The sequence below is a fragment of the Strigops habroptila genome, chromosome 5 (assembly GCF_004027225.2).
Source record: "Strigops habroptila isolate Jane chromosome 5, bStrHab1.2.pri, whole genome shotgun sequence".
In the NCBI taxonomy this organism is placed as follows: domain Eukaryota; kingdom Metazoa; phylum Chordata; class Aves; order Psittaciformes; family Psittacidae; genus Strigops; species Strigops habroptila.
This window is the reverse complement of record NC_044281.2, coordinates 68,493,625-68,517,758: the sequence shown is the minus strand read 5'-3', so window position 1 is coordinate 68,517,758 and position 24,134 is coordinate 68,493,625. Positions and strand designations below refer to the sequence as shown.

General features: G+C 42.1%; 1 protein-coding gene across 6 annotated transcripts in view; it reads left to right on the top strand.

Annotated features, from left to right (window-relative positions):
- Nucleotides 1-8,143: 8,143 nt before the first annotated feature.
- Nucleotides 8,144-24,134, top strand: part of SLF2 (SMC5-SMC6 complex localization factor 2) — a 31,193-nt gene continuing 15,202 nt past the window's right edge. For 3 of the 6 annotated variants that reach the window (XM_030486024.1, XM_030486023.1, XM_030486021.1), the window contains exons 1-9: nt 8,144-8,431; nt 12,937-12,980; nt 13,434-14,086; nt 15,180-15,279; nt 16,437-17,572; nt 20,595-20,677; nt 21,665-21,781; nt 22,048-22,215; nt 23,771-23,873. In XM_030486024.1, coding sequence (XP_030341884.1) covers nt 8,337-8,431; nt 12,937-12,980; nt 13,434-14,086; nt 15,180-15,279; nt 16,437-17,572; nt 20,595-20,677; nt 21,665-21,781; nt 22,048-22,215; nt 23,771-23,873 — 2,499 coding nt within the window. In that variant the 5' untranslated portion in view covers nt 8,144-8,336. Of the gene's footprint in view, nt 8,432-9,993; nt 10,057-12,936; nt 12,981-13,433; nt 14,087-15,179; nt 15,280-16,436; nt 17,573-20,594; nt 20,678-21,664; nt 21,782-22,047; nt 22,216-23,770; nt 23,874-24,134 lie in introns of those variants that run through there. The other 3 variants (XM_030486022.1, XM_030486026.1, XM_030486025.1) reach the window with 3 other exon arrangements.

Genomic DNA, 24,134 nt, shown 5'->3' with positions numbered 1-24,134 from the left:
AGTTTGATTGCTGTTGATAATGTTCTTTGTCAGTACAAGCCAGTCTCCCAGCCCTTGCTTGATTAATAGTTTTTGCTGGTGCTTTCCTTCATATCAACATTAGTATTGCTGCATTTCTATCTGAATGCCAGCCTTCCTGGAACAGGTAGCTGGATGTGGTGGGTTGTGATGTCGCAGTTTGTAGGTGAGAGACGACTCTTAGAACTGGTGTAGGAGGAAACAGTCATTTCGCAGGCTGCCCACAAAGCTTGCTGAGGCTGAGAATGCTGAGAGACTCTGAATTAACACAAATGCAAGCTCTAAGTGCTAAGCAGGTATTGGCTTTTCCAGTTTGCTGAGTGTCCCTAACTAATTGTTCTACTAGAGTAATTATGTCTGTTTCCTGAAAGCCAGGCCTATTTGTGATAGCAGCAAAATAAAAACCAAACCAAGACTTGATACCTGCACAGATCTCACAGCCCAGCTTGCTGGCCTAACCTCTTTTTCTGTTGACATCTAACTCTTTCCTGCTTTTCCAAAGCCTGTCCCTCTCTCACCAAGCCGTGATGATGCCATCCACAAGGCTTCTTCCTCACTGAAGCAACAACTCTGCAGTCCCCTGTTTCTGCAGACACTGCTGGTTACTAAAGAAAAAGTCCTTTAAAAAGGATTTGCTAGCACTTGCCACTTTTGATATATTGGCCTTCCATTTGTTCACTCACAGACATGGAACTTGGATAAAAATAGTACTAAGTCAGTTTAAGGGGTTTTACTGACTGATTGCATGCCTTGATTTTGAAATATAACAGTGTTTGCTCGTTTTGGCCAGACATCAAATATCCTGTGTCTGCTTATTTCTGATGGAGGCTGTGACTCTCAGTTCTCCTGTCCCAGCAGGCATTTCCCAATTAATTACTTGGAAGGCTGAACAGCCCCCAGCTTCATTTGATCTCTGATCAAGAAAGAAATAATATTTGAGGCTGATGCAGGGATTCCCTTAGTCTTTGGAAAAGAGAGCTTTTTTTAAGAGTTTGGTCACAGCATAACATATGAGTGGAGGAAGGGGAGAGGGGTCTGGCAACTTGATTAGCTAACTGGACTTACCAACTAAAATTTCTGTTCATGTTGTGGAGAAAAAGCCAGAGAAACACTGATAAGCTGTTGAGGAAAACATCTTTCCCATGACTGCTGGCAGTTGAGGACTGCCCCTCAATGTTATTTGGTTTCGTTTGACCTTGTGTGATGAATCTTTGCAGAAACAATCAGTGATTAACAGGATGTTTACCAAGAATATAGCACTCCTCCAAGAGACATCCTCCACAGAAAGGGATCAGCAAGGACAGGAATTTGCTTTGGTGAATGTTGACATGATAAATGTCTGCTGAAGAAGCCACAGCTGAAGGCCATTTCCATTTTTAATTTGCTTAAGATGTAAACCAGGCTAGTTCTAGTGGTGGTGACTGAGGAATTTTGTGCATGTGGTTATATGGCTCTTGACTATGCAGTTTGAGAGTGCTGGCACTCATAGCTGTGAAAGGCTTGAATAATTAGAGGTAGGGTATAGGAGAAGTAGAATAGATGAAACTTAACTGATCTACATTGATTCAAAGTTTTCTTTGAAAATGACTGTGGGAATGGGTATGTATGTCAGGAAAATGATTAGTGTGTGTTAAAGGAGTGAGCAAACTATGTAGTGATTAATAAATATGTATTAATTTAGTAGTAATATTATGGTACACAAAGCCCTGACAGATGATACTTTCTACACATGTCCCCTTGACACATCAGTGCAATGCTGCCAGCTTTGTGTCCAGTCAAAAGAGGGAACTAGTGTGTTAGTTGAGTTCCTGGCTAGAGATGTCAATTCCCTGGGTGAAACAGGCTCTGAAAGAAGAGCACGTACTTCCCAATCTTGAGATGTGAAAACTCCCCACTGATGAAACTGTAATTGCAGTTGAAACAGGTACCATAAATATTCTCTCCAGATGTTCACCTAAATGAAAATGCAGTTTACTCCTCCGTGAGCTGCATGACAAGATATCAGTGTCTGCTTGGTAAAGGAGGTGTAAATGAGTTCCTGGAATGCTCAGTAGGGATTTTGCTGAGCATCTGATCTGATAACACCTGGGAATTAGTGGGAAGGGGGGAGGTTCTCCAGAAAGATGGAAGAAAAGGAAACTGGGAATGCCAGGGAATCTCTGTATCTGAACTGTACTGTAGTTTGTGGCTATAGTGAAACCACACAGCAAATTGGTAGTGAAGGAAACAAAGAGCAGCTGAGGCAGGCACAGCCAGGAAGCTGGGTGTGGAGGTGCCTGGAAACGTAGTACATCAACTTGATGAGTTTACACAGGCTTAGCTCAGACATGCTTGTGTGAGCTGCAATGATGCTTCTAGCTATATGCTCAGGTATACAATTCAGCCAGAGGAAGCCAGCCTAAGTCCAAAGAAAACATTCTTATTCTGTTTTCATGAATGAGTGGTTTTCTACATAAAAACCAAACAAACCACATAGCACCCAGTAGTCCGCTTTACATTTCAGTGCAGAGAGTAATGGCTGCATATATCAGAACACTTCCACATCTGTGGGTTTTATCCCTTCCACCAGCTCCACAACTTTTTTCAGTATCTATGTTCTCCCAGGAAAAACAATGGAAAATCTTCTAAACGTTTCCTGTCTCTATCCATTCCTTGCCATATACACATTCAAATGTCATCTGTTTTCTGTTACTTCCTAGCTTTCCTTTTATCTGCCACATAAAATGATATATAAATGGATTCTGAGACAAAGCCAGTCTTTGCTTCCTGCGCCTCCCTCTCTCGGCTATTGCATGGGTAAACCAAAGCAATGCTGTGAAGGATAGAAAAACTCATTATAGCTGTTTAGCTGAAGTAAGGGGAAGCTTGAAAGCATGACTAATAAGCAGCTACCTAACAGACTAACATGCACATATCTGTAGCCATCAAACATCACACTGTCAGACAACAACTGTAGTAGCATATGATAGTGTCTGGGATATACAGCATGAACTGTTAGTAGTAAAGCATTAGGTATAGCTCGAAAGCATGGTTAAAATATGTGTAATGAAAATAATTGGTGCAAAAATATTTGGTAGAAGATTATCACAAGCAGGAAAATGCACCATGCAGTGCAGAAGAAATTATTTAGGTGTCGAAAAAGGAGAATGCTGCATGAGAATCATTTGGGTGCTGAGGAGTTGAGGTTCCCCCCAGAGTGCATCATTATATTGCCAGCATACCACGTAGTGATTCCTGCTACTGAAATAAAAGACATGCATGAGCAGAGTGGTGGCGTGCTGAGCTTTGTAGGTGAGCAGTGTTCTAGAAGATCCAGGTTTAGGGACAGATTCGGTAATCTGTGCTGCAAATTGTAACCAGCTGTATTCATAGTGGTTGGTTGGAAAGAGCTGCCTGTGCTGTGCATGGGAGGAACAGCCTACAGTGTACCTGGAGCACTCATGTCGCAAATCCTCCTTATGAATTGAAATAGGCTCTACAGGTACACCTAGATGCATATGGATGGAGAAATAGTTAACAGAAAGCAAGAAGCTGGAAAGAGGAAAAATACATGCTGAGAGGTAGTGTGCAAAAGTGTCCCAGAGATGGTAAGCTCCAGGGCCAGGAGATCCTGCTGAATCCACAGGAACTGATGATCCTAGGACAGAGTCAGATGAATCTCTACAAGGCCACCAGCACACATGCCATCAACAATGGGTTGTGTAACAGGCCACATCCGAGAAGAGGGTGGTGGTTAGATGCTGACAATGGTTACAGGGTTACACCTGTAGAAACAGATGGACTTTCTGAGCATTGACCGTGGCACATCAGTATGAGCCTCTGTATCTGAGAAAACTACTCTGGTCAGCTTCCCCTTGCCTTCTGGGTAACAATGAGTGATTGCATGTGTGTGAATCATGAAAGAATAATTAAATTTACTGTCTGGAGAATGATCTGCTATTAATAAGTCTACTAAAACAGCATAATAAAATGAACGTTAAATAAATATTGGCTGATCTGGTTCTCCACAAACTTGATCCTTCATCAGGGAAAAGGCAATTTACAATACTTAAACTCCAAGGGGAGAAAACTTATGATACCTGGTTTTGCCCTTACCTGTCACTCCCTGCGGTTCCTTAGACAAATCTTCCTTTTGCAACCTCATTTATGCGTGTTTGCTTCTGTTCTTGTACTTAATGTTCTAGGGGAGTTTCACAGTCCTCTGCCACTTCGAGAAACTATCTCCTATTTTCACTCTGATTCCCTTGAGGTAGCACAAGGTCAATGATTTTGAATGACTGACTTACACTTTGATGTGCCTTTGATAAGGTCAGGCATATTAAAACAAGGTGGAAATAAACAGACATTATGAGACAGAAGGTCCCTAGAATTAAAGGAAACCACGTGGTTAGGGTAAGTATTTCATATGGAGCTTTGCAACTGTCGTGTTATAAATCATCCAACCATGGAGGTTCATGGCTTATGGTAACCATCCATGCGCAATGCACTGTGTGTCATATGCTGTGTGACTTTGCAATGTCCTTCGTTTAGGCCAGGGCTACAAATCACCCCATGGAAAACTGTATTCTTATAATAACTTGTTTGAAGAGGAAGTTTGAGTTAATGGTTGAACACAGGTTATAGCCTCTTCTGACAGCTGAGGCTGGTCCCATAGCTGTGAGTGTCTGATGTCCCATACACCTAAACATACTTCTCCATGAGTTATCTGCTGGTGCTTTGTGCATCGGCTGTGCATGGCCACTCTGGTTGCTCCTTCGCAACAATGAAGAAGAACCTAATACAGGCGGTGGTTGTGGTTGTCAGGAGGGATGGAAGCTGGAGTGTGCGTCTAAAAAGGTCCTTTCTGCCAGAGGAGCAGGTATCTCCGCAGAACCCCTTGGGCGAGGGATCTACAGGGGGAAGAAACAACCTTCTTCCTTTCCTACAAACAAATCTGAGGTATTGCCTATCTCTGTGGCTTCTGAAATTGAAAGCAAACCAAAACTGTTCAGGAAACAGTTGTGTTGGGCTTTTTGGTTTTTGGTTGTTTTTTTCAGTATGATTTCAGCTGCCATTCCAAGACTTCAGAGATTCTTTGTTTCTAAAATACAGTAATTCTGCAGTGATAGTGGTTTTCTAGAAGAAAAGCTGAAAGTAGTGGTGTATTTAAATGAAAATTGGACAATCCTGAAGTCCAGCTGTGCTTTCAAAAGCTTAAAGGCAATTTCTTAGAAATGGTGATTTGATTTTGCTTCCTTTTTTTCTTTGACAAAAGCCTATGTGCCCTTTCAGATTTGGGGCTTTTAACTCTATTTAGAACACTTACATGAAAATATTATAATAAAGATCACATGGTGGTAATTGATAAGTTTCAGATGGGCTGTGGCCAAATCACAGTTCTTCATCATGATGTAGCTGTGTTGTGGGCAACCCATTTCCCAGTGGATACTGCTTAAAACCTCTGCACTCTGGGATACTTCCTGCTTTTGCTTGAAAGTAAAAGCATGAGTCATTCTGGAAGGCAATTAAGGAACAGATGAAATAAATAGCAAAGAATGACTTGCATAATATCCCAAGTACACTTCTACTTGGAAAGCCTTATCAAGTTTCCCAGATTTGTATTTTTTCAAAGTTTCTGGTTATTTGTGAGTGTTCAGACTGTGCAATGGGAAAGACCGATAGAAATGAAAATCAATAGCACAGGATTGAGTAGGAGGCAAATGATTTTCCAACCTCTTTGAAGCAAAGCATGAGGTGTCTTCTGCTTCATTTTGACGAAGGGGATTGTAAGCAGTGGAGTGCTCCCAAATTGCCAGGGAAAGTGAGATTTCCTCTTTCTTGGGCATAATTGGTATCTGTGGTGATAGGAGTTAATTCTAATTAAAATAAGTTTAAAAAGATAGTTTGAGTGTTATGATTACTTACTGATAGCTATACTTGTGTGCCTAATGATTGCTGTTGCCTATTTATTTGAAATTGGGGCCTGCTATAGTGCATGCATTAGTTTAAACAGGAGTACATTCACACAACTCTCCTGCTAGGGGGAGAAGGAGGGGGAGAAATCAAACCACAAATAAGCTGATACCATTACAGCTGTTGCACCTTTTTCTTAATTCCCCCACAGTCCTCAGTGCCACAATACCCTACCTTCTGCCATGATGTATTTCAGATGCTTGCCATAAGCAGGTTATTATAACCAAGTTATTATTTAGGTAATTACTGCTTTTTGTTTCCTTGCTGTCTGCTCCAACTACTTCACCTTGCAATCAACAGTGCTGGAATTGGAGTTTCTGTTGAAGATGCTTGGTGTCTCTGCATTTCCTGCAAACTTACCAATGCATTCTGTATCTCTTTCGCTGCCCTTTGTAACTGTTTACATCTCCAGGTCACGTAACTGTACAAATGCCTCTAGGTCTATTGCAACTGTGCAGTGTTGCAGCCTTAACTGAAAGGTAAAGCACATGTTTCTATTACTTCTATTTCATGTGCTCCTTCCATGTGACATAAAAATGCCTGGAATTTCTGGCATGAAACTTTGCTTTAACACTTTATTAGGCAGTAATTCAAATGCACACTGTTGTCTTTTCCAGTAAATCTATATGACAGCAAGTCCAACTGTTCTTCATTTGTTGCTCAAGGAAGTTACACAAGGGCAATCCATATTTATGCTTGGTGTATGGTGGATCTTGAAGTGTGTTGTCAGGCAGTGAGATCCCCTCCTGGCAGGTTTCTTACAAACCTAATGGTCATAGATTGTCCCTGGGGCAGAGAGCTTGCAGCTGTGGACAGAATGTGTGTAGGATGGGTTAAAGCACGAAAGGAGCAAGGTGCACGATGTGATGGCGGGCAGTGTTTTACTCTTTTGTCGTCGGGTTTAAGAAATTACACAGATGAAAGCTTCTGAAAAACAGACTGAGGAACAGAGCAGGGTGAAAGGGGGTGGTTTGCAGTGCACAGTACATGGCAGACTTGGTCACTTCAGGCACTAAAAAAGCAATTTCCTATTTTCACTTGTGCTTTCAGTTTTGCATTGCTGTCAGTTCTGCTTTGCAGACTTTCTCTAGGCCAGCCTATCACTGGTATGGTACAGAGAGAGCCACCAGATGCGTCACTACTTTCCATTTAAGTGAATTGTCTTCTGGTGTCTCTGGGTCCAAGAAAAACATCGGAAGAGTGGCCTTGGTCTTAGGCAAAGAGCTAAACAAAACCTCAAACAAAAACCTTGCCAAACCCCAACAAAACATATTGTAGCATAAACTGTCCCAGATAACCTTCAGAGCACTGTTGTGTTATCTCTTAATTCTGCAGACCAAGGGCAGGATCTGGCTTGTATCTGTGTAATGCCTGCTTTTAACTGTTAAAGCAGCTAATGTGGAGACATTCTGGTACCGCTAAGTTTTAGAGAGACTCATTACCCAAGCATGCACAGCACATTGCAGGTAGCAGTACTGGGGTGCTCTAAACTTGCAAATCTGGTTCTTCAGCTTGTCTAGTCCAAGCTTTTGACCCTGGGACGCAATGTTTGAGGCATAACAGTGGAGCGCATAGGACAATCACACAAAGGATGCATTTTGTGTGGGGGTTAACATAAGGCATGGAGTGAAGCTTGCGCGGCAGGTGGAGGGGGAAGGCACAGGTTTATGCGCTGTTTTGGTGGCGATGTGAGTGATTTCAGACAAGTTACTCCTTCCCTAACTTTGAAAAGCTGCAACTTTACCAAGCGGCCACGGAGATGGATGTGCGCTCTGGATCTCCTCACACATGTACCACAAGCCCCACGGCCTGCAGCCCGCCCCTGGTCACTCTCCTCACAGGACACCTCTGTGCGTGGAGCGACCCCCTCCCTGAACGGAGACCGCCCAGGACCAGGGTGGGCGAGACCCCCATTGGCCTCGGTGCCGCGGCCCCGCCGCGCCCGTGAGGGAGCCGGGCGGTGCCCGCCGCGCACGCACCAATCAGAGAGCGGGACTGGGATGGGAGGGGGCGAGCGGCACAAGACTAAGGCGCCAAACAGCCGTTGCTCCACCGGTCGCGGAAGGACGCTCCCACCTCCCGCGCTCCTCGTGGCCAATCACGGCCGCGCTCCGTCTACCCGTCCCGCCCTTGGCGGCGAAACAACCAACGGGAGGCGAGACTCCTTCAGCCGCTCAGCCAATCAGCGACGGAACTCGGGGGTGGGGGAAATACCAGCTACCACAAAAAACGGCCGCCGCGGCCGCCTCCCGCCGCAGCCCCCGGAGGTGAGGGTCACTCCGGCCGCTGGGCTGTGCTATGGTGCTCGGAGCCGCCGGCCCCCGCGTTCCTCTGCGCCCCGCGGGGCCAGCCGGCCGACCCGCGCCATGACCCGGCCGCTCGGCGTGGGCGTGCCCGTCATCAAGTCCCGACGCCATTTTACGCCAGAGGCCGCGGTCAGAGACTCGGCTCAAGACGTCAGGTAGCGGCTGAGGGGCGGGCGGGGCAGCGGGAGGCGGTGGCAGCGGCCGGCAGGTACTGCGGGCGCCGGCAGGTAACGTGCCCGCCCAGCGGGGTGCTGCCGGGCTCCCGGCGTGCACCGGGGCGCGAGGGGAGCTCCCGGCGTCCACCGCGCCTCCAACAGGGGCGCCCCTCCTGGGGGGCTCCCGGCGTGCAGCGCGGAGCGGGGGGGTGATGGCCGGGGCCGCGCTGCCGGCGGTGGGGGGGGTGAAGGAACCGTGTGGTGCTGTTCCATGCTCCAGCCTTTCAGTCCCGGCCAAGCTGGGCAGATGGGGTGTAAGACTGTCGGGGAGCACGGCGGTGTGCCACCTGCGGGGGGCGGCCGGTGTCCTCCTCATCCACTTGCGCCCCCAGACCTGAGGCGCTGGCCCTTGTTTTCGGGTGGTGCCGGTAGTTCGCAGGCTAAGGTGAAAGGGGTCTGATAGCCAGGCAGCCTGCAGCATACAAAGAAACTGAACCCCCCCCCCCCATCTGGCTAAGTACTGACAGGTATTTTCAGCACATCATTCAAAATATGTGTACTATACCTCCTCGTATCTTACGTGTCCGTGTTTGTTAGCAGTCTACCTGTGGAGCTCGGCAAGCTTCAGCAGTTCCACTTTAAAGAGAGAACTTAAGTTGTCATTGATTCAGCATTCAAGCTGGTTCCAGCTGTGAACTGTACTGATAAGAGCGCTGGAAGACAAAGGTCTCCAGTGAAGGCAGTGGGAGGCAATGTCATAATTTTCTTATGCCATTAGCAGCACTTTGTTTGTTTAATTTCAGCTGTTGCTCTTTTTTGATAGCACTGACATTTGGAGGAAAGGGAGAAGGTGGAAGTTCAGCTCCTCTTCTGTGTTGCTCCTAGCCCAAGGAAATGGAACTACTCTGGTTTTGCTGTGGTTGTCTAAAAGACTCTTGTGGTCTGAAACACTGTGGTTCTATGTGTGACTTTCTGTTCTGGGTTGTTTTGTTTGGTTGTTTTTTAATTTATTTCTGTTCTGCTTTTCAAGATGCTCCATTTCATCAAAGACGTAGCAACATTTGGTAGTTCATTTCTATGTTGCATGGCTTTGCTTTCTCTGAGCTATTATTTCTAGTGTTTCCAGCACAGATTTTTAAAAGTACAGGTTTTATCCAAGCAGAGATAACCACTGATATGGCTGTAAATACTAATTATTATTAAAGTATACAAGGATGGTGGGGATGGACTCTTCGTTAGGGATGGTAGTGGTAGGACAAGGGGTAACGGGTTCAAACTTAAACAGGGGAAGTTTAGGTTAGGTATAAGAAAGAAGTTCTTTACAGTGAGGCACTGGCACAGGTTGCCCAAGGAAGTTGTGGATCGTCCATCCCTGGCAGTGTTCAAGGCCAGGATCGACAGAGCCTTGGGCAACATGGTTTAGTGCAAGGTGTCCCTGCCTGCGGCAGAGGGGTTGGAACTAGATGATCTTAAGGTCCTTTCCAACACAAACCATTCTGTGATTCTGTGCTCAGGGGTTTGTCTTTTTACAGAAGTGGAAAAATTTCCTCCCTCCCTCTTTCATGCAGGTTGTGCCCTCAATTTTGACAGACCTGGAAGGTCTGTTAGGTGCATCTCCCAGCTGGGTAGCTTTTTTCTTTGTCAAGTGAAATCATATTTATGGGTTTTGCCTTTTCTTATCTGTGTTTTTTAGTGTTTCCCTAGTGTCTCACTTAAAATGAGATTTCACAAATAAAAGGTGAGACAATTTTTAGTGGGGATAAATATCTTCTACTGAATTTACTTATTTTGCTGAAAAGTATTAACCAGATCTTTATAGTTGTTGACAAAGATATGAAACAACTGTGACTTTCACGTCAGGTAAAAAAAGAGTGAAACTCAGTAATTGTTGTGGCTTCATCAGTTCTTCATTCTTTTAGGGTTGATCATTTGACCTTTTATTAAAACATGAGTGGAAATTCTTTCGTGCATAGTTTGTGAACAGTTATGGTCCCGTTCACATGAAAATCACAGTTCTATTTGTACTTTCATATATATGAAGAACAGGTTGGAGAGCCCAGTATTCTCATGTTCTTCCTTGTATTGTATTACATGCTTGCTTGCTTTTTTTCTTTGCCTTTGTTTGATTTTTCTAGTCCACTTCCTTGTCTGAGATTCAATACAGCACTCGAGAAATTATTATTTTGCTTTAGCTGGATAGTTCCTATCCCTTGCACTTCCCAGAAGCAGAATTACAAATGCAAAGTAGAAAACGTCAGTGGATAAGCACTTTAAAACAACTAGTCTAAGACAAATCACTCTCCAGTTAAGTTAAACTTATCCTAGGGAGGGTACAGAAAAAAGCCCTTTTAGCACCAGTGCCTCCATCCTCTCAGTTATGTTATACAAGGCTTTGTATATTTATGGAACAAACATTAATTTTGTTAAAAAGCTCTTGCATTTAGAATGCTGGACAACAAAAAGAGTCAACAATGAGGTAGTGGATGTCGGAGGGAGATAAGCAGTCCTTCAAAATCAGTGGCTGTGCAAAGAAGGAAGAAGGTAGCAGAAAGCTGTGGTTTTGGTTTGTCTTCGAGTGCGGAGAGAAATCTGAGAGGTAACTGAAGATGAGATTTGGACTGCCAACAGTGTTTGGTATTGCAGATGGGGCTTTAACCTGGAAGGGAGAAGTGCAGTTGCTTAATTAGGAAAACCAAAGAGTTTTGGAAAGATGTGCAGTGTAGAAAGCTGTGGCATGGGATGTGAGAGCAGTCACAAGGCAGCATCAGGAGTGTCCTGAGGAATGCAAGGCTGAGAGAGCATTGTTGTGAGAAGGTGAGGTCAGGGTGTGAGAGTGGGAGGTGGCCTGTGACAGGGAAACTGATCAGTCGGCAACAGCAGTGACAGCGAATAAACCTGCACTTCAGCCTTTTGATTCTTCTGTTGAACTGAAATTTGGGGACTCCGTTGCTTCAGCATGTGGAAAGAACAGGCATCAGATTGAGCTGGGACAGGTTGGAGGCAAGTAGTCTTTGACAAGTAGTTTTTCTGCTCTCTTTGGTAAGACAGACACATATTCCAGTTCCAGTTGTTTTTCCCTTGAGTTACAGTATTCTCAACATCACTGCTTGCCAGTAGCCTGATTAAAGAAGTATCAATGCATCACGAACAGCTTTTTGTATTTGTGCAGGTGCTAAAAATGCAGGAGCCATGTTAGGAAATGTGAAAGTGAAAGTAACAAGCTTAGGGAAAGATTGAAAATGAAATCCAAGTTTAGTTTGAACAATTGAGCAGTGGGTTCTTCTGGCCTGAACTTCAAAAATGGTTATTGATTCTGTGAAAGCAGTCACGTAGGGGTGCTTAGAATCTGGCATAAATAAGTTTTGCCTTTGTAATCATTGTTATACAAACAGTAACGATTGAGCTTTGTTTTGGAAGGCACAGGAAGATTACAAAAGATGGAAAAAGGTCTTAAATCTGTATTATTCTTGGTTTATCACACCTTTATCTTGTTGAAGCTTGAACAGACACTTCCAAAACAGGCTTAAGTGTAACCTTGAAGTTGTTAATAAACTTCCTTGCTATGTGAGAGAAGCTAAAGTTAGCAAATTTAGAGTTCTTGCTGCGTTTTAATGGTCAGATTGTCCGAGTAATGTACAGTCTGCCCATCTTTAGAAGTGCTGTTCTCTCACAGAAAAATGCCTTGGTGTTCTCACATCCCGCTTACCTCTTGCCAGAGAAAATACCTCTGATTTAAAGCTATTACTTGTGTATGTGTAAAAGTAAGATGGTCGTAGACTGTTGTTTCTGTTGGAAGTCAGAAGGTGCCCTTAATGCGTGTGCTGAGAAGGAGGCCACTAACATGTATTTTGTTAAGAGGCAGTGCTGGTACAAGTTCTTGCTGAGGAGTCTGGTAATAGCGCAGGTAGGAATTTGCTGCCTGGCACCAGATGTGTGGAAAAAAAACAACAAACAAAGTCTTTTGGACAACAAGAAGAAAGTTACAACTTGCAGATAGAACTTTGTGGTTAGACTTGATGGCTACTAATAGTGTATTAAAGAGGGTTTGGTCACTGATGGTATTGGTAAGGCTGCTTACTACTGTAACACCTTGAGAAACAACCAGTAGGAGTTCCCAGCTCAAAGTGTTGACAGTGGAGATGGGGAGGCTGTTAACATTATCACACAAGGTACTGGTGAGGTCTCATCTAGAATACTGGATATAAGGGAGGTCAGTCCCGTTTAAGAAAGCTTAATTTAAGCTGGAAGGGTGGGTAAGACTTACTAGGATGATAAAGGAAATGGTTTGAATGGGAAACTGACAGGTTGACTTCATTAGCCAAGCAGAGGAAGGCTAGAAAGCGATGAGGATGCTGATGCTTTCTCTGATCTATCAGAATAGGAGCTGCTGGCATTAAAAGCAAATCTGTAGAAATAAATTGCAGCATTTTAATGTTGTCAATATTCACTGTATGGGCATTTAGATTTTGTTCTTTTAAAAAGATAAAGTTATGTTTTCTCTTCAGAAACCAGACCATTACAGAGTTCTTCAAACCAGTTTTAAACCAAGGTAAATATGTTTTTTAAAACTGGAAGATATTATATGAGGTTTGATTATATAAGTGTGCAGAAGTATAGTTTAATCTCATTCCACATTGGAGCAGCAATATAAGGAGTGTATCTTACCAGCTATGTCAATACGTGCACTTTGAAATTTTTTTCTAATAATGTATGTTAAACCCATTAATTGCCTAATAAAATGAATTTATTTAATGATGTAATTATTCAAGTTATTGTCTCAGGCTTGAGCTAGACTGTTTCTAACAACTGAAGCTGTGGCATAGATCATGCAGTTGATACGAAATAAATTGCATGGCACTAGCAAAACTAAACAATTAAGTAAATTCATTTTGGATTGCGTGTGAGAGAGAGAGAAAATAGCAAGTAATACAGTCCAGTAAGATTCCTCCCCCCCCCCCAATATTGCGACTGTGAATAGTTTGTCTTGTCTTGTCTCTCTTAGACCTTGGCCATAAAGACAGAACTGTGTTGTGCTCACCAGACAGAGGAAATGTAAAAGATGCAGCTTTGTGTGCTGAGCGTTTTGAAAAGAAAGTGTCTTCTCCAAAGAAGGTCAGAAGAAAAAAGATGCCAGACCGAACACGAAACACAAGTCCTGTGTTAGATGCCTTTCGGAGAAGAATTAAGGAGAAAAAAGACAGTTCAAACGTTTTAGAGAATGGCAGAGCATGCAAGGCACTGGGTTCATTGTACCCAAAAGTAGTGATTAAAAAACTTGTTAATCCAGGGTCTCAAACCAGCCGTTTCTTGGCCAAAAAGGATAAAACTGTCAAGTCGGATCAGGGAAGAAATGAGAAGTGTCTGGGAGTAATAAGAGCACCATTGTCTTGCGGAAGTAGTTGGGAACAGAAAACTGACTGTATGGATCTAGAAGACACAAGTTCAGACTCTGACAAACGGGTTTCATCACCAGAAGCTAATACTCGAAAAGCCTGTGATAGAAATAATGGCGCTGTGAACAACACAGCTCTGTGCCAAGCCCCAGGGCTTCCCAGGAAACTGCCCCGCACACCAACTGACTCTGAATTCACATTGTCACTGGGAGCTCTCTGCAGAGAAAGGAAGTCATTCTCAGGAACAAGCATATCACATCAGGTGTGTTTAAAAAGGTTGTTAAAGTGGAAATCAGTGATTTTTATCATATCAGGATAAGATTCCTGGTGCTGCCTTTCTCAGCTGTAAAAAAGTTTATTGCTCTTCCTTTGTGAATTTTAGGTCATGCTTGGGTAAGCTGATTCTTAACAATTCTACAATAAAATCCTGGTTTAAAAGCAGGGGATATATTCTGGATTAGATGCAAGCATGGAAATGCGGTGGAAATTGTAACTTTAAATTGTATTTTGTAGAAAAAATGTCTTTATCTCAAATGTCTTACAACCTTATGTTTTCTAACAACGTAGCGTAGAGAACACATTTGCAGACCTCATGGCAGCCTTCCAGTGTTTGAAGGGGGCCTACAAGGATGCTGGGGAGGGACTCTTCATCAGGGACTGTCGCGATAGGACAAGGGGTAATGGGTTTAAACTTAAACAGAGGAAGTTCAGGTTAGATATAAGGAAGAAGTTCTTTACTGTGAGGGTGGCGAAGCACTGGAATGGGTTGCCCAAAGAAGTTGTGAATGCTCCATCCCTGGCGGTGTTCAAGGCCAGGATCAACAGAGCCTTGGGCAACATGGTTTAGTGTGAGGTGTCCCTGCCTGTGGCAGAGGGGTTGGAACTAGGTGATCCTTCCAACCCCAATCATTCTATGATCTATGATTCTATAATGTGCTGTGAATGGAACAGAAAGAAAGATTAAGTTTGCATTTCATTTTCTCCTTAGTACCTCTTCCTCTGTATTTGTCTGTGCTTTCTGTCAGTTTGGTTTTTAAGTTCCTAATGACTTGTGTGAGGAAAGCCAACTAGGATATGTTGCCATGTAGCCCAGGCTTGCTAATGGCCCTAAAAGTGGAGAGAGATAGAAGCACAGGCCAATCTGAAGGAAAAGATAGAAAATTTGGGTTGTGGAGAGTCCTTGTGTTGAGATCTTTGCACTGTGTTTTAAGTTGGTTTTGAAAGGAAGTACGTTGCCATGTTTCTGGGAGTGTGTGAGACTAAGGCTGTGATTTAACACTTGGCTCAAGATGTCAACATCCTGGTTTTTAAAAGTATGCAATGAACTTTTTTATTTTCTCCATCTTTATTTCTAGGGAAATGGATTTCCTTTAAGAAAAATACCCCATTCTGGTTCAAGGAGGACTGCCTCAGGTAGAAGCAGTGTTAATAATGTGGAATTAATGAAACAGTCAGGTTCATCACTTCGCTATTTTTTTCTTGGAGTTATGTTTTTCTGTTTGCTCTCTCCTAAAAAAAAAATATAGAATGCTGCTGTATAGTCAAGGTTATTTCTAATACATGGCAAGCTGAAAAGGTGTTAAAGTAATTTGGGGTTTTAGTGAAAACAGATTCTAACTTAATTAGAAGTCATGATATTTCTTTGTCTTAAGCCCTTAATACCTGGTTATTTTTATGGTTTCTCTACATTTTGGAATGGGTGTGGTGATTAAGAAATTCCATGTGGTGATTAAGAAATTTTAGCTTAATCCGGGAAGAACATTCTTGTTGAACCAAATGCTAAAATTTAGCTGGTATTCTTGTTGCTTGGTGTCTGTTTTTAACCACATAATTTTGTTCTAAAGTAGTTAGAACTGAATATAAAAAGCTCACATGAATAGAAACTTGGGCTTGGTCAGTAGGAGGATTTTAAAAAGGTGGAGGGGAGCAATGCTGCTCTGCTTCAGTTTCCACCTGTGCTGCCACTGGGACTTGGCCAGCGGTGTGAGGAGGTGATCTGGCTGAAAACTGAGTTGGGAAGTTCTCAGCCACATCACCTCCATGAAGTAGCTTGGCATGAAGTGGCCAGGGGCTGATGCCAGCTTAAGACAGAAAGCAGAAAAGCATGGTGAAGGTGGTGGGCTCCGGTGCCATAGAACAATAGCCTCAAAACAGATTTCTTCATATTCTGAATGCTTTTTTTATGACTGCTGTTAAAATTATCCCAAAATACTTTTCATACTGTTCATTCCTTATAACCATTATACATAATTACAGACATTTTCTTCCAGTTCCATACCTCAACTGTGCTATTGTCTGTTTCCAAACACTGATTGATTCTAGTGTACAGGAAAAGTGTTGTACAGTGGCTACTCATCTGCTTTAAAATAAAAAGATTTAATTTCATTTCCAAGTTAGTTACAGTGATAACAGCACAATATCAACTAAATCTTAGTTGGTGGTCCACTGTGTTCAAGTAGAATGGAAGTATTGCTTCTGATAAAAAATTGCAGTCATAGTTGATTTAAAAACAGCAGTTATTTTTTTAAAGGGTAAGATGTTGTTTGGGAGGTTTTAATTACTTTTTTAAACATGACAACAGTGGTTTACCTTCTTCTTAAAACACTTCCTAGATGACCCATCTCAACCAAAGCCAAAGCGGGTTTCAAAACATGAGGTGTCTTCTCCAAGTGCACTGAGAACATCATCTGAGATGACTGCAGGTGTGCAGAAGACCCAGTCTGTTCCTTCAAGCTGCCTTAGAACTAAGAGGTCTTCTGGGCGATCCAAACAAATGGACTTTCCTGGGAAAAGAAAACGTGCTGCCATGAGTGTGGATGCAGACAGTTCAAACCGGTCTGAAGTATCCAGTTTGAATGAACCTGCTTTTAGTAGATCATCTGCAAAATGCAAAAATAGGAAGTCTCCCTTTGTAAAAAATATCTTATTAAAGTCTACTTGTGGTGGTGTTCTGCAACTGATGGAGGCTGCTGCTCTACCTAGACATGATTCTCCTCTCCCAGAGGAATACCTCAACTCAAGCCATGAAAATGAGAAAAACAATTGCTCCTCTGTTGGTTTGTCATCTTCATATTCTGCACACAGTCCTGGTAAGAATAACCACATTTCAGTTGTGGATACCAAAGAGAATCAATTACGGGTGGCTAACTCATGCTTTTTCTTGGAAAAGTCCCTTCCTTTTTCTCAGGAAAAAAGTACTGTGTTGCCTTCTCTCCACCACTTAACACATACAAAAGGGGTGAAGTCTCATCCCCAGAATGCTGGCTTATCTCAGGTATTGAATGCTAAGAAAGAGCAAGATGGGAAAAGAACAGAAAGATGTGCTTACAGTATTCAATCCAGCAACAGTTTCTCACAAACAAAAGATGAGACTTTAGAAAGTGCTTCTGGTTCAGTGGAAGAGTCTGGGAAACTGGCACTCTCCAAAGGTACTGGTAAGAGTGTTTCCCACTCACTGCCTTCTAAAGAAGGGCGCATGGACAGCAGCTGTGGGTCTTCACAACTCTCGGGGGAGTTGAAAGTTGAAAGCACCTGTACGTCCAAGTCCAAGCTGAATGGAAAATCAAAAAGCAGCTTTGATAGTGAAGATGAGAGTTTGGAATGCAATCTAGATGACGACGATGATGATGAAGTGCTTGTGCCACTGCAAGAAATCCTCTTTTCAAGTTCCAAGCCACAGGCAGGAATCCCGGAAGAATCTTCTGACAGTTTTCCTCCAGTCAATATGAGTCCATTGCTGAAGCTTCATGTAAGTGGCTAAAAAAAACCCCATACAAATCCCCAAAAAAGCATTGCATCAGATTTGTTCTATTGTATTTTTTAATAGTTGGGTTTTTTTCTCCTTTATTCATAATGCTTGGAAACTTGGAGTTACTTGCCTGTAAAACTGGTTACTCAGCTGAAGGGTCCTATGCTGCACAGTGCAATGTAGTCAGAGGAAGGGAGAGCTCGTTGCTATGCTTGTCGTTGGAGTGGCTGAAAGATGGTTTGTGTAGCCAGATTACATTACCTATATGCTTTCCAGCGGTTTTCAGGAGTTCTGGTTTTGCTTTTTCCCCCCTAAAGAAAAAGGCAGGAGGCTACGTTTAGATGTGTGGGGTTTTGAGTTGAAGTTAACTAAAGGAAATTGATTTAGATGTTGATCTGTGTGCTAGACTCCAGTCCTATATCCTTGACACAATCTGTGATTGTCAGAGCTCTGTGTGCAAGTTCTTGATCTGCTAGTTTGATGTTTTCTTTGAGGTTGAATGTCATGGGAATTGGAATTACTTTAGCATTTCAAAAAGCTGAGTGACGACTTCTGCTCACAAGGGACAGTGATTTGCAGCTTACAGGATATTATGCTGATGAATTGCTCTGTGTTTTTAAGACTTAGCCTATTTGTTTAGTAATACCTTGTCCAATAGTGGTTGTGAAGTTTTATTGTAAAATGATGTTTTAATTAGGAAGGTCCTGCAGTAGGGCTTAGTGTGGCATTCCCGTCCAAGTTGGTACAGGTGGAAAATGGCTGTGTTTAAATAAAAAGATTTAGTACTGAATGTGGCAGGGATGGAGTTAATTTTCCTTGGAACAGCTGTATAGCGCTGTGTGTTTTGGACAAAAACGGTGTTGGTAAGAAACCAGTGTTCTGACTGTTGTGGAGCAGTACTTGCATAGCATAAAGGCTTTTTCTTCTTCCCACTCTGCCTCTGCAGCAAGTAGGCTGGAGTGGTCAAAGAGTTGGGAGGGGACAGAGCCTGGACAGCCGAGCAAAGGGGTGTATGTATTCCATGCCACACAGTGTCATGCTCAGCAGTCAAACAAACCAGGAGGAGCTGGTCTGGCACGTAGCCATTACTCAGAGCTGGGCATGCTTCTGCTTGTGGGAGGTGCTGAGTGATTGCCTTTGCATTGTTTTTCTTTCCCCACTTATCCTCTCTTCTTTCACTTATTAAACTTTATCTCAACCCAGGAGTTTTCTTGCTTTTGCTCTTACTCACTTCCCTGCACCACTGGGTGGAGAAAGGAATGAGCTGTGTGGTGCTGAGCTCCTGGCTGGGGTCAGCTCACCACTATTTTCTAGAGTAGAAAACAAACAGCAGAATACCTGTAGAAATACTGTCGTCTTCTCCTCCTGTTTTGAAAACTCTGAAATAGTTTATTTAAAACTTAAATGGGGGGCGATTTAGATTGGGTGTAAGGAAAAAATTCTTCCCTGTGAGGGTGGTGAGGGCCTGGCTCAGGTTGCCCAAGGAAGTTGTGAATGCTCCATCCCTGGCAGTGTTCAAGGCCAGGCTGGACAGAGCCTTGAGCAATCTTGTCCAGTGGGAGGTGTCCCTGCCCGTGGCAGGGGGGTTGGAACTAGGTGATCTAAAGGTCCTTTCCAACCCAAACCATTCTCTGGTTATATTATTTGTTTACTAGTTACTGTTTCTGTGGGCAGATGTTGAACAGCCATAATTATTCTAACCGTCCTCATGTTTCACTAAGCAAGCATGTCATAGATCAGACTTCTGTGGCTACATGCATGTTCCACAATCTCAACCAACATGTCCACATAATTAATGGTTAAAACTGATAAACAGATGTAGACTAGATCAAATGCTTGTGAAACATATATGTGACCACAGCAGTTGGCATATCCTGTTTCTGTGTAATTAATGGCCAAGTAAGATAGCACAGTTATGAACTGTCCCAAAATTTCCATGACCATGGGGTTTGCATATACTAGCATTCCTTTCTTGCCTTGTAAGAAGGGGCACGTATGCACATTGGCATAAAATCTTGATTTCTCAGTTGTTCAACAGTTGTTTTAGACATACTAACCAGAGAGAAAGTAAGATTAGAGGACTTCAGCTTTCCCACAAGATTTCCCAAGCAAAGACATGCTGCTTATTATATATGAAAGCTATTTCTGAATACCAAAGTGCGTGCTGTATTAAGTGGCTTTTTTTATTAGCAGGTGACACTAACTGTTGTTGCCTTTGGGTAATAGAAAATCTGCAATTGGGAGGATATGCTGTTATTGAATTGTGTTCTCCTAAAGTGAATGAGCTCATAGGAAGAAGCTTTGTCCCTACTAAGAGGCTTGCAATTTAAGGTGTTGTGAGAAGGGTTGTCCAAAGAAGCAAATCATGGCCATAAAAGACTTAAAGTCTGTATTGTCTGTTACTGAATAAAGCACAGGCTACTGAAAACCATACTAATTTTGGTAGTGGTTAAGACTTTCTTTGTGTGTTGTTTTGTTTTTTAATTCTATTTATTAACTGCTTAATTTGGGTTTGTATTAGGATTTAGGAAGCTTTGTTTTGTCCGATGATTTTGGAGATGATTTAGCAAAGACTGGTGCTTTACCCTCTAGGGACTTCTGAAAGTAACAGAGAGGTACTGAATCACTTTTGGAGTTTCTTGTCTCATGCACGAAAATGGGGATTCTCAGGGTCTTGGTGGATGCTAATAATAAAGCAGTGAGGTGGAAGGCTTCTGATGCTGCTGCTCTTTGTGAAGCAAAGAGCAGGGAGAGGTCAGTCGCAGGGAGAGAAGCTTTGCTGTTCCGTTGTGAAGCACAATTTAATCACTGAGACTTGACAATTTTATATAATTGTCAAGGGACCTCAGTCCCTGTTAATTGTGCTGTTTTCAGGGTCTCCTGAAAAACTCTTTTGAGTTTTAATCCTCAGGTAAAATGCCATTAAAATTGGAGGTTTCTATTTCAATCATGTTTGTTGTCTAATACTAAATGAATTGATACCTTGTGGTACTTTCTAAATTTCTTCCTATTTCATTTACAGTTGTCTAAGTCTCCTGTCATTAGCCAGGTGTCGTATGTGAACAGCTTAGAACATCTCTTGAAGGAGAAAGAAGACTCGAAAAGGTTTGTTTCTTAAAGCTGCTTTGAAAAATCTGGGATGAAGTTATAGAAGGTCAGAATTGCCTCACCTTCCTGAAACTGATGGAGTTTGTGTAGCAGCAAGCTAAGCTTTGCCTGCTGATGCCACCAATGTACATCTGATGGGACCTACAAGTGTGGCTTAACTGTAAAAACTGAATGACAGGCTCCTTCTAAGCAATAAAGAGTGATTTGTGATACATCTGCCTACCCCTCAAGAGCCAGATTAAATTTACTGATGCCTTCCTTGTAGGTCACTGAGACAGCTGCTGGACAGGCATGAAATAGAAGGATTTATGTAGACTGACTGTACTCATTTCTTCAAAGGCATTTGTAACTCAGTTTTGTTTTCCAAAGTTGTGTAGACTCTTGGTATCTTGAGTAGTTACACAGTTCAGTGAACAGAACTAATGAGTGTTCTTGCAAGAGACCTTTTGGGTAGAAAGTGTAATGTGGTATATGTGCTAATGGCAAGTGGTGGTGATGGGTATGTAAGTGTGTGATTAACTGTTTTCGTTAAAGAATCTGACCCTAATAACTATGGGCTGCCTGTCTAGGAAGTAGTGAATACTCCTCCAACAAATACTATTTAACGAATAAAATACTAGTATGATGTTTTAAGCAAAAAAAAAAAAAAAAAAACCCACCCAAAATTTAAGAAAACTACAAAGAGAAGTTTGAAAGTTTTGTGCAATTACAGCAAACTCTATCAGATGTTAGTTGAGTGTGTTTGCCTTTGACAAACTAGTGATTGATTGTGCTGTTGCAAATTGGTGAGGGTTTGGGAAACATCCAGTTTGTATCTTGGAATAGCAGGATGCTTGTTTTTTAGACAAATGTAATGTCTCGCATGCTTTTGCTGTGCCTAATGGGCTACTGAGTCCTGGGTTCACGTTCAGGGCTTCAATTTTGTTGGTTTCTGTTGCAAATACTAAATGGTGATGATATGTTCTGCTGCTACGGTTATTTCAGGATAGATGAACTAGAAAAGCGGTTGCAGGAAGACCTACAAGGAAAGGAAACTGATTCCTCAGATGGAGAAGATGAGGAGAATGCCAGTGGAGATGAAGATCTCTCAGAAGAACACAGGTCCTTCCAACTCCCAAACTAATAAAATCTAGTTCTTCTCTAGCCTTTTTTTTTTTTTCTAATCCCCCTCCATTAGTTGTTAATATGTTTAATGTGAATCATTTTTATTGTCTTTTGGGTTTGAGTGGGTTTTCTTGGACAGTGCTGTATTCTAACAATTCAGCTTTCACATCAGGCTGACCTGTTCATCACCTGAAAATAACTGTCTCAACTTGCAAATAGCCTCTGCATGTTTAAATTCATAATAGCAATTTTGAATTTTACAGGGCATTTATAAAGAGGTTTTCAGTAGTAGCTCATGCTATACCTGACTACCACCCTGGAGAAGATATATTTGATTTATCAACCTCTGGGAAAATCTTCAGTCAACATGACCTGGACTTCAGGAATTTTCACTTCATCCCTCAAAATCCTATAGAAAAGCTACTGGTTAAGTAAGAATATCTTCACTCTGTTGTGTTTACTTGCACCTTTTTTTCAGTGTTGAATGAAAATAAGCTCTGTCTGATTAAGTAGGCAAGATTGACTCCCTTTTCCTGGAAGTCTCCTTTCCAGGTTAGCTTCACAGAACAGTGAATTGTTACTTGAAGCTTCCTTCTTTCCTCCTCTGGAATTCTTGAGAAACATCTTTAAATGAGACATAAGGAAAAAAAAATTGGTGTTCTCTCTTTCATATTTCTACTCTGTTGGGCTGTCATTGATAACCTGTGGAAGTGAAACATTAAATGAACAAAAGCTTAACTGTCGCAAGACAATTGGTGGTAAACTGATCTGTGACTTACTAATGTTGCATTATATCTACTGAAAAACTCAGGTGTTTTCCTTCTGAATGGGCTTAGGACTTAAGACCTCCTTCTCCACCTAATGGGGTTGCAGGAAGTCATGGTTTCTGACATCTGTTAAGATGTAGTCACTGAGCTAGCAGTGTGTCTGTGTCTACAGAAACAACTGTTCTATAACTCACAGGGATTTGTATTCTATATTTACAAGGCTGTCAGGCTACAAATAGCTGGACAAATTGTTGCCTAATACCACAAGTGCAAATCCTGAAAAAATCCAGTTATTTTGCTTGGCATTTTATTCCAAACTTGCATCAGTGGAACAGAGAGAATTCATTTACTCTTAAAAGATTTTATGTACACATGTGGTTGTGAAGAGGAGGAAGGGTGGCTTCTGATCTCTTGAGGAAGTGATGTTTGTGATATACTCCTTTGGCTTCAGGCTTCTCTAGTAACATGTCTTGAAGATCACAAAGGTATAAGCTTCAAAAGCATCTTGTGACTGGAGGAATGAGAATTAAACAAATCATCCCTTGCAGAAGGCAATTATGATTTAATTGCTTGTGCATTCTGCCCAGTTGGCACATGGGTGTCTTCCTAGCCACTTGTTCAGACAGACAGGTCAAGGAGATGGGGGAAATTAGGACACAGATCTCTCAACAGAGCTACCTGTTTTAGTAGATACTGAGAACAGGGGAAACTAAAGGGTATATGGGAAACTGGATATCATTAATTCAGCTGCATATCTGACTTTCTAAAGAAGGCTAAAGCTAAAATAATTCAGTAACAAAAGTGACATATTTTCTATTCTTCCAACAGCTACTTTTTCACCTCACAGACTTGCACAGTGAGTTTAGACCATTTTACTTTAGTTTGCCTTCAGACTTTTTATTTGAAAGGTTATTTTAAAAACTTCAAACAGAGTTTTTTCTCTTCTAAAAGTGTTGTTAAAGGTCATTGGAGTTAAAAATCTTACTGGTCTTATGGAGCATAGCAGCCAATCTGTGTAGACAGGCTTAAAAGTTCATAGTACAATAGTGTAAATCAATGTTTGTAAGTATTTCATAAAGGTAAGAGCATAAGAATAACATCTGGTTTAGATGTTCAGATCTTTGTTTGCTGTTGATGACGATCTGAGGGGTGGGGAAGTGCTGAGTCAACCACTAACTGATTTTTCTTCTCTTTCCCCACCCTCATCTTTGTCTTACAGTTCCAGTGTAACACAGCAACTTTCTTTAACTATTAATGGTTTTCTAAGTTCTGCTTACAGTTGTATCTTGTGTCCCATACCAATTCTGAAGTGGCTTTTCCAGGTAAGACTGTACTATTTGTGCAGTTACACTCTGTTTATAGTCTTCCTGGAAGCAGTAGTAGCAGGAATAATCAGAACAAATTTGTGAATCTGTGGCATTATATTAACAACTCTTATATAAAAAAAGTCTCTCTTTCCAGGTTCTGATTTGTTCTCCACTCTGAAATACTTTGATTGTCAATAGAGGTAAAACACTAGGGATAGCTTTTTCTCCATGCTTCCAAGTGACTGCAAAGCTGTACATCCCAGTCCATCTTCATCT